The sequence below is a fragment of the Theropithecus gelada genome, chromosome 13 (genome assembly GCF_003255815.1).
Source record: "Theropithecus gelada isolate Dixy chromosome 13, Tgel_1.0, whole genome shotgun sequence".
In the NCBI taxonomy this organism is placed as follows: domain Eukaryota; kingdom Metazoa; phylum Chordata; class Mammalia; order Primates; family Cercopithecidae; genus Theropithecus; species Theropithecus gelada.
This window is the reverse complement of record NC_037681.1, coordinates 18096194-18105705: the sequence shown is the minus strand read 5'-3', so window position 1 is coordinate 18105705 and position 9512 is coordinate 18096194. Positions and strand designations below refer to the sequence as shown.

Sequence of the window (9512 nt, the reverse complement as noted above, 5' to 3'; positions counted from 1 at the left end):
GGACATAAGTACTTACCCTCAAAGGACTGTGCAGAGGATTCTAAATTACTATGAAATACAGAGCAGCGGCTGGTTCAGGAATTGCTCCCCCGTCTTTCTTCTTAGGAAAACTAGGGCTGGTAATTCCTTGCAGGCTTTTACCATCTCTGCTGCCACTCTGGACTTCCCGACATCGCCAAATTTCGGCCAACGTCTCAGCTGGTTATGACAGAAGGGTCACCACCTCCACGCTGAAAATGGCAACTGCAGGGCCACAACCTAGTGAATTCTCCCAGTGTCCTAAAAATGGCACCCTTCTAACTCACCAGGCGTCAGAGAGAATTAAACCAAGTCCTCAAATCCACAGAGAATATCAGCATCTGCTTGAACAAAACCAAACCAAATACTTTTGATCTTGCAGTGAAATCTGCTGCCTCAAAATGGTTCATCTGAAATCACCTGCTAAGGAGAAATGATGGTTTGGGGTTAATAATAGCCAACATGATTTTTGCCAGTTAAAACAATTCACAGACGCCTTGGCTTTGGGAGCAAGGCTAGATGGATGGAATTCTTGTGTTAGAGCATATTCACCATGGAATTCAGTATTGACGTTCTCTAAGAGAATGCAATCAGTAAATCAATTTGGTTGGGAAAAAAACTGACCCAGGACTTTCTGAATAAAGGTAGGCTCAATCAACTTGTGTAGTACTAACAGCTAGAAAAATAATATTCATGAAGATGGAAAATACAATAAAAGTAGCAAGGCCCTAGGGTATATAAAATCAAATTATAGTATATCATGAAGTTGTACTGATTCTGATGGCTAAATGCCCCCAGCTATACGTATTCCCATGGAGACTACCTTGTTCAAAGGAACAAATTGGAACTGTTTTAAACAGTAAAGAGGCATTCTATAACCAAGACAATTCTGAGATTTCAAATATGTTTTCCTTCTGCCTGGTTTTTCCACATTCCACATTCAGGGGTCAGACTGGCTGATGCACTAGCAACCCAGCTTTCAACAGAAATATGCAGGTTCCATTGATTAGATGCTCAAGAATGATAACTTCTAAGGAATTTTTATATATTCAGTATGTCGTACTAAATAGATGAAAAGAGTTAAAACCCTACATTACTGTCTGTCTTCAAAATTCTCACTGGGGGGGAAAAAAACCCCTCAAAAACTCAAACTCCACAATTAACCCAATTCAGAATTTTAAATGAGGCATGTATGAAGCAAACTCAGCGCTGGAGGATGTTCTCTAAATCTGAGGAGAAATAACATTTCACTTAGAACAGAGGCGTGTTTGAAACCTTTTATTAAACAGGCAATGCATTGTGCAGTGGTTAAAGACACAGATGCCTAGTGGAAAAGTTTAAAAATTATTTTTGGAAACAGTCTATGAATTGATGAACCCTGCCATGTTCCTTCATCTCCTTCTCAGAGTAGCTGTCTTTAGGAAAACAGATTGTTTTATAGCTGCTCTTGGAAACGGCATCTCTGTTTTGCCATGAATGTCATGCCTCGTAGTAAACATGAGAGAAGACAGGATCCACAGGCAAGACAGCGACCAGAGACATGGGCTGATCTCAGCTGGAAGCACAGATGTCCCTTCTCCTAGAAGGGCTTCTCTTCTGGCCTTTGCTGGGTGTCCTACTTACGCGTCCAACTTCATTTCTGTTTTCTTTCTTGTCTGAGGCTTCTTCATCAAGGGAATTCTAAAAGACACACGTACCTTTGGGCACAGGAACTGGTTCCTGGATCTTTCAGTGTTGTTCTTGTTTCTGGGCCCTCTGGCCCAGGAGTATGGCTGTGTGTTGATCCTCTTTGTTTTGCCTGGTTCCTTCCTCTTCCCCAAGTTTGTCATAACTTGATGATAAAATCAATCTTTAAGTTTCACGGTCTGTTTGCCACAATATACTGGCAGTTTTTTAACTAAGTGGCTTGTCAGGGTAGTGGACATGCTTTATCAGCACACTGCCCACCTATTTTATAATCTGGGGCATGTCACTCCAGGCTTGAGATTTCTTTCTGGCAAGTTCCATCCAGGATGGCTGATCTGTACTGGCATAACTGGCTCTCTTCAGCTGATGCAATTCCTTCTCCATCATCACTGCAGACTGAGCTGCTTGGAAGGGAGACAAAACAAACAGAAACATGAGCAGCGACTTCGGATTTTCCCTTAAGCCTCTTGCATTTCTTGAAATAGACATCGAGGTCTTAACTGTGTTCTCGAACAGAAAATTCAATAATATGTGAACATGCAAGGAAGATTTGGGCCTAGAATATGTCATTTATGTGATAAAAAGACTTACGAACAAGTTCAAACAATTCTGGCAATGCAGTGAGGTGAGAGAGACTTTGGAAATAAAATGGCAGGAGCTCTACAGATGGGCTGCACAACAGTGTCCGTCTACTTAACACTACTGAACTGTTCACTTAAAAATGGCTAAGATGGTAAATTCTGTCATGTGCCTTTACCACAATTTAAAAAATATAAAAATTTCCATATATATGCATTTTCGTGTATATATATATGTATATTTGTGTATATATATGTATGTATGTGTGTATACATATGTATTTTTTGAGACAGAAGTCTTGCTGTGTTACCCAGGCTGGAGTGCAGTGGTGCAATCTCGGTTCACTGCAATCTCTGCCTCCCGGGTTCAAGCGATTCTCCTGCCTCAGTTTCCCAAGTAGCTGGGATTACAGACATGCACCACCATGCCTGTCTAATTTTTTTATTTTTAGTAGAGATGGGGTTTTGCATGTTGGTCAGGCTGGTCTTGAACTCATGACCTCAGGTGATCCGCCCGACTCGGCCTCCCAAAGTGCTGGGATTATAGGTGTAAGCCAAGGCGTCTGGCCTAAAAATTTTTAAATATCGATACATGCAACAACAAAGGCATATCTTGAAGATGCTATGTTCAGTAAAAGATGCCAGACAAAAAAGGGCACATACGTTAGGATTCCATTCATTAGAAATGTCCAAAAAAGGCAAATCCATAGAGACAGAGTAGATTAGTGGTTGCCTAGAGCTAGGAGTGGGAGTGGGACGTGACTGTAAATGGGCATGAGGTTTCTCTTTAGTGTGAGGGAAATATTGTAAAATTAGATTGTCATCATAGCTGTGCGACTCTGCAAATACATACCTGCTCACTGTCAATATACAGTCATCCCCTGGTGTATGCCGGGGATTGGTTCTAGGACCTCTCCCACCTGTATACACCAAAATCTATGAATACTCAAGTTCTGCAGTCAGCCCCGTGGAACCCGCATATGCAAAAAGATGGCCCTCTGTTTTCTCAGGTTTCACATCCTAAGGATACAGGTAATTTTCCATCTGGGTTTGGCTGGAAAACAGTCAGCCTTTAAGTAGACCTGTACAGTTCAAACTTGTGTGTTCAAGGGTCAACCTTATACTTAATGAACTGTACCCTTAAAATGGATGAGTTTTATGACATGTAAATTATATCTCTGTAAGAGCTGAGTAGAAAACTCAAGGTGGCAAGTAATTCGCAAAAACCAAACCAAACAAAAACCCGAACTGCAGGAACGACCCAGGAAAATGATTTCAAGGTATGTGGTCATGTTTGCAGATTTCATACCCAAATTCTGATGGGACAAAGAGATTCCTCTTTGCAGCCCCTCCTTGAGGTTGAGCTTTGCCCCCTGCTTCCGGTCCACAGCGGGCTTCACAGGGGTTATCAGGAAAGACTTGCTGCGAACAAAGTCAGCTTGCTTCACAGGCTCCTGTTGGGACACAAGACACACGCTGCCAAGTCACCAGTGATTCAGACAGGGGCAAACATACCCGAAGTGAAGGAGCTGCAAGGCTGCCCGTCCAAGATGCCTGCACTGCTGGCACTTTCTTGGGAGCGCACCCTAGTGTCAGCTCACTAACACTGAGTGGTCAGATGCTGGTGCTCAGACCAGCACGCGGCCTTATCCTGGCACACGCGTGCATCACGGCTTCCTTCCTGTCCCCACACCTGGCTTCAGGGCCAGATGGCAGGGATCCCATTTGGCAGTGAAGATGATTTGTTTAGAATCAATTTGTGATTTTTATGACAGTTGGTATAGTTACAGATGTCCCAAACCGGTTACTACTTGTTTTCTAAATGCCCCACGCCTGCATGAGGGTCTTCGAGTCTGGGTATAGTGGAGGTTCTAGTTAAAACGAGGGGAAGCAGGTCCTACTGCAAGCTCAGGCTCTCTTCCCCACATGGCTGAAACACACAGATTTATCATGGTGCTACTGGGGGATACAAAAATTGCGAGTCTCGGCCTGATTCTAGGCATAGTTGTTTGGGCTGGTGAAAGCTGCCTTCGGTTCAGAGTGCAAAATGAAACCACAGGTTCCAGCCCTGTAGCCCCAGGTGAGGAATGAGGAGCTCCAGCATGTGGCCGGTGGAGCAGCAAAGAGCAGGGCTCACTCCTCACAGCATGATGAGCTGGGATGGAGCTGTTGACATCATTGCTGTGTGTCTAACTCAGAAGTTATTTTAACCTCCTTCCATTTTTCTAGATGCTGAGCTGCTGCGTTGCCAAGGAGGCAGGGAGTAGAGAGCTGTCTGCACCGCCGAAGTGACTCACGTGCTTCTCTGTATCCCAACAGCTCAGCATGTGCAAAGGCAGGCAGAATGCTCCACCATGGAGGTTAGGATTTGGCAAGTCATTTATTTTGCTTCATTGGCCCTCGACCACACATCCACAAGCATCACAGGTGACAGTCCCTGTGACGCCCATGCAGGACATGTGGTCCTTATGGGGTCCTCGCTCCAGCCCCAGCGGGCTGCTCCCTCCTGCACCCACAGAATGGAAAGCATCTGCTCTAAGCAACGGGGCTCTCTCGGGCACCTTGGCTTGCTTTCCTGGTTCAGACTTCAGGGTCCGTGTCCCAGGTTTGTCTTCCTGGTTGGGTGGCTGGTCCAAGGTCCCTCGCCGCTTCTGCCGAGTGACGGTGATCCAGGGTGGCACAGGCTGCCCATCAGCTCCAGGCCCTGTTGCTGCAGGCGGCAGACTCTTTTCTGTTGGGTAAAGGCACAAGATTATAGAAACAGTCCTGTTCCCTCTTCGGTTTCACCCTTTGTGTCTCCTGCACAGAGAACACTACTGCTTTGGTTCAGGGTTGCAGGGGGTCTGGGAGAGCATTACTTTCTTTAGGGGACTTTGTTTTCTTGTTAAAGATGCATCAGAGAGATTATGCTCCTGTAGTCTGAGTCACAAAAAATTAAATGCAACTGCTTCTATAGGGTCTGCGTGCACTTAAGCCAACTTCCTCCTAGGAATCCCTTCTGGAAGGAGATAAAAATAAGTACACAAATAGATACAATTTCTTTAATATAATCCTGTCATTGTGGACATACTACCCGATTCCTGCTCAAATGTTGCAGACGCACTATTAACCTCTTGTCTTCTAACAACTGTGAGCATAACCTTCCCTTTGTGGAGAGAGTGACACCAAAGACTGGTCACAGTTGCTTTCCTTAATGTTCTAGAGAGAAAAGAAATAGTGCCTTTGAAACCATATGTTGGCCAGGTGCGGTGGCTCATATCTGTAATTCCAACACTCTGGGAGGCCAAGGCAGGCGGATCACCTGAGGTCAGGAGTTCCAGACCAACTTGGTCAACATGGCAGAACCCCATCTCTACTAAAAATACAAAAATCAGCCGGGCGTGGTGGCGGGTGCCTGTAGTCCCACCTACTTGGGAGACTGTGGCAGGACAATCGCTTGAACTTGGGAGGTGGAGGCTGCAGTGAGCCAAGATCACGCCACTGCACTCCAGCCTGGATAAGAGTGAGACTTTGTCTCAAATATAAAAATAAAACTAAAAAAGACACCATATGTTTTGTTGACTCTCCTTCCGTATTAACTGTGCTTATCTTTGGGTGGTGAAACTGTGGGTCATTCCCCTCCTCTTACATTTCAACTCTTCTGTATTTTCATATTTTCTACAATAAGAATTTATTACCTTCATCAATAGAAAAAGGAAATCTGTGGATTAAATAAGTGGCTTTTTTTTTTTTTTTTTTTTTTTTTGAGACAGGGTCTCACTCTGACACTCAGGCTGAAGTACAGTGGTGCGATCAAGGCTCACTGCAACCCCCGCCTACCAGGCTCCAGTGATCCTCCCACCTTGGCCTCCTCAGCAGCTGGGACTACCGTCATGCACCATCACGCCCAGTGAATTTTTTGTAGAGATGGGGTCTCACCATGTTGCCCAGGCTGGTCTCGAATTCCTGAGCTCAAACAATTCGCCTGCCTCAGTTTCCCAAAGTGCTGGAATTACAGGCTTGAGCCACCTCCCCTGGCCAATAAGTGGCTTCTTACAGGTACATCAAAAGCATAGAACCCAAGGTTCCCCATGAGCTTCTGGATGTTTGCCTGCCACGGGATAAAACAAAGGCTGAAACTGATCTCCAACCACCTGGCACCTCTCCTCGGTTCCCTTCCACAGTGCGCCTGAGTCAGCCGGGTGACAACAGCACCGTTCCACAGCAACACATGCAGATGTCCGGGAGGAGTTAACGTCTCTGTTCTCTGTGGCCTGATGTATTCCACCCCTTGCTCTGGCGTGCAGAGGATATTACTCACTTTGTCTTTGTTTCTACTTCCAGTTCAGGCTGGAATTCTTTTCCCTTAGTGCCCTAGTCAACAGGGAGGTACAAGGAGGGGTGGCCACTGCTTTGCAAGCTACAGTCTCCTGCTGGGAGCGAGAAGAGCCTTCAGCCTCACACACCCAGGATCTCCCCTGGCCCTGGCAGCCAGGGACGGCTCCCACTCCTTTTTCTGGCTGCTCCCTGGGGCCTCCACCGGACTGGCCCCCTGGGAATCCTGCTCCACCTCTTGGACTCATCCTACCCCTTTCCTGACTCTTCAGTCTCTCCCTCTGCAGCTCTGCAGAATGCTTTGGTCTTCCATAGCTTGAAGTCTCCATGGAGCCTCACTGTCCCCTGAAGGCCCAGTTCTCCCTTCTCCTCTACCCTTAGCTCAAATGGCCTCTGCCCATGTCTCGTCAGCCACTTCCTGAACCAGCCACGAGCTGACACCACTGTTTGCATCCTCCCAACCAACAAACCCCAAATCCCAAGGTCAAACCTGGTACTCAACCTGCTTCACCCCTGCAGCTCTGGTGTGGCTGCACATCTGCACATCCTCTCTGGGGGAGCCTGCCCCCTGAGGCATCCCTCCAGCCTCTGAGGCCCTTCTCCAGGTCCTTGTCTGAGTTTTTTTCCTAATCTGGAACTCCTGCTTGCTCCTGACCCTCGGCCGTCATCGCTTCCTCCCAGCATTCTCTCTTCTACTCCTGATCCAACAGGCAGAACTGCTGAAATTACTAATACCTCCTAGTGTACAATCCAGTCCTACTTTCTATTCCCAGCCAGAGCCCAGCATTTCTATTCTCCTGTTTCACCTTTCTTCTTTCCATTCATTCAGTGTTTGCTACGGGCAAGGACTGCTTTATATTTGAGGTGGGAAAATAAACAACAAATTGTTCCTTCAAAAAGCTCAAAGTCTAGTTGGGGAGACAAGATGCAAACAAGTAACTGTGGTAGAAACTGGAAAATGCTAAAATTTACAAAGGGCTCTGCAGACACAGGGCCTATCACTGGTGAGTGGGAGGAGGCGTGATTCTGGGTTGGGATCTGGAGAATCATCTTCCAGGCTGGCGATGGGGGCAGGTGGAGGAGTTGTGTAAACCAGTCCCAAGGATGGGTCTTTTCTGTCTTTTTTTTTTCTTCTGTCCATCATGGGGGAGCTGTGGGGGTTTTAAACCATGGGCTCACTCTGGAGGTTGTGTGGAGAATCAGTCTGACTGTGGAGGGCCGAGAGGCTGGGACGCTAGGAGGGAGGCTGTGGCCACAGCTCAAGAGAGTTGACAAGGGCTTGGATGTCCTGTTCTAGAATCCTCCCTGCTGGTTCGCCAGGGCCCCCAGACACTACCTCCTCCATCAAGTCTGTTCTGGTCAGTCTCTCTCCTAAGTCCTCTGTAACCTCTTGAGAAACTTGCCTCACTGTGTTTGGTACTAGACATATTTGCTAGCTGAGCATCTACCCCACTGAAGTATGCCTTTGGTCATAAGCATTTCTTACTACCGAACAAACACACGCCATAGACTATGTGCAGATACAGTTCCAAACGCTGAGCTTGGCAAGAGGTAAATTTTCTTTTCCTTACATCAAGAGCATGCTGACAGAATTCCATCCCGACCACAGAAAGGTCACCTGCTGCTGCCTGTCTGTGGGGTAGGAACATTTCCAGCTGTACTGTGTGTGTGTTTACGCGTGTGTCTGTGTTCATGTGCAGACCCACAGGAGTGGGTGGGTGCCCTGGCTGGGCCAGGCTGTGCTGCTGTGGGGTAAGGCAACCTGTAATAGCAGCGTCACCAAGCAGTGGGCCAGTGTATGACCATGCCACCATTTCTCTCCTTTTTGGTTCCTGCCTCTTTCCCTGCAACTGCCGGTCTTTCCGTTTATTCTGTATTCTCTTCTTTCTCACCTTTTTCCTTGTCAGGAATGCAAGACCCTTGTCATCTCCAGACCTTGTTACAGGGACTGTCCAGGGCCACCCTCATAGGCAGAGGAGTGCAGGAATGGCAAATGGGGGTCCAGACACCAGGAAAAAGGGAGAAAACCCACTCCAACTCCCTAATGTAGTTCACAGATGCCTGAGATTCCACCTGGAGCCTCTCAGTGGGTAAGCTGAGAAAGGGGTGATGGGCTGAGCATCACCTTCCACAGTGCTGAGACTCAGAGATGCCGCGCCTTTGTCCCCAGTGAGCACAGGCAGAGCAGCTGTGTGATGAGCCACCCTGCTCTGTGGCAGGGGCCTAGCAGGCCTCTCCGAACCGTACACTCACCTCCTGTGCTTGGCACCCACACTGGCAGTGCAGGAGCTCTGGGATCTGCACAGCACCATACACCACCTGGGGAGGGCAGGAGAAGGGGCTGAAGCCCCCGGCAATGTGCGGGGTAAAGGCAGGCTTCAGAGGCCAAAGACCTTACGACGTGACCGCTCAAGCATGAACATTCAGGGTCGAGGCTGCACCACAAAATAGCTTCTGAGATTAAACATGTTCAAATGTCATTAATCCCGGGATAATGCAGATGTGGCCTCAGCTCAGATAAATCAGTTGAAAACACTCCTTTGTTTACCTCTTCCTGCCTCCATACACAGACAACCTTAATCTCCCGCGGATTTGGCTAAAGACTCTGACATCTCTTCTCCTCTCCAACTGGCAATGAGTTTAAGCTGTCAAGTGTGCTGGGTTTGCAGCAAACAGCCCAGGAGCATTTCTCACAGGCCAGGGACCAGCAATTCCAGGTCTGTGTCTGTGTGAGCGCCTTTGCGGATTGTGGAAGAGCCAGATTCCCCGTGCAGTGCAGCTGCCCTGGGAGGAAGGGGAGCAAGTTTGGTTTGCTGCAGGGCAGATGCAGCAGGACTCCTCTGAAGGCATGGTGCAGAGGGTGCAGGAAGCCGGGACGGCAACAGAGCTCCTCCCGTTTAACTCATAGGAAACCAA

General features: G+C 47.7%; 1 protein-coding gene across 1 annotated transcript in view; it reads right to left on the bottom strand.

Annotated features, from left to right (window-relative positions):
- Window positions 1-1283: 1283 nt before the first annotated feature.
- Window positions 1284-9512, bottom strand: part of KIAA1211L (KIAA1211 like) — a 144706-nt gene continuing 136477 nt past the window's right edge. The window contains exons 9-11 of the mRNA XM_025354194.1: window positions 4827-5013; window positions 3592-3758; window positions 1284-2105 (exon numbers count right to left, since the gene is read on the bottom strand). Coding sequence (XP_025209979.1) covers window positions 1966-2105; window positions 3592-3758; window positions 4827-5013 — 494 coding nt within the window. The 3' untranslated portion in view covers window positions 1284-1965. The remainder of the gene's footprint in view (window positions 2106-3591; window positions 3759-4826; window positions 5014-9512) is intronic.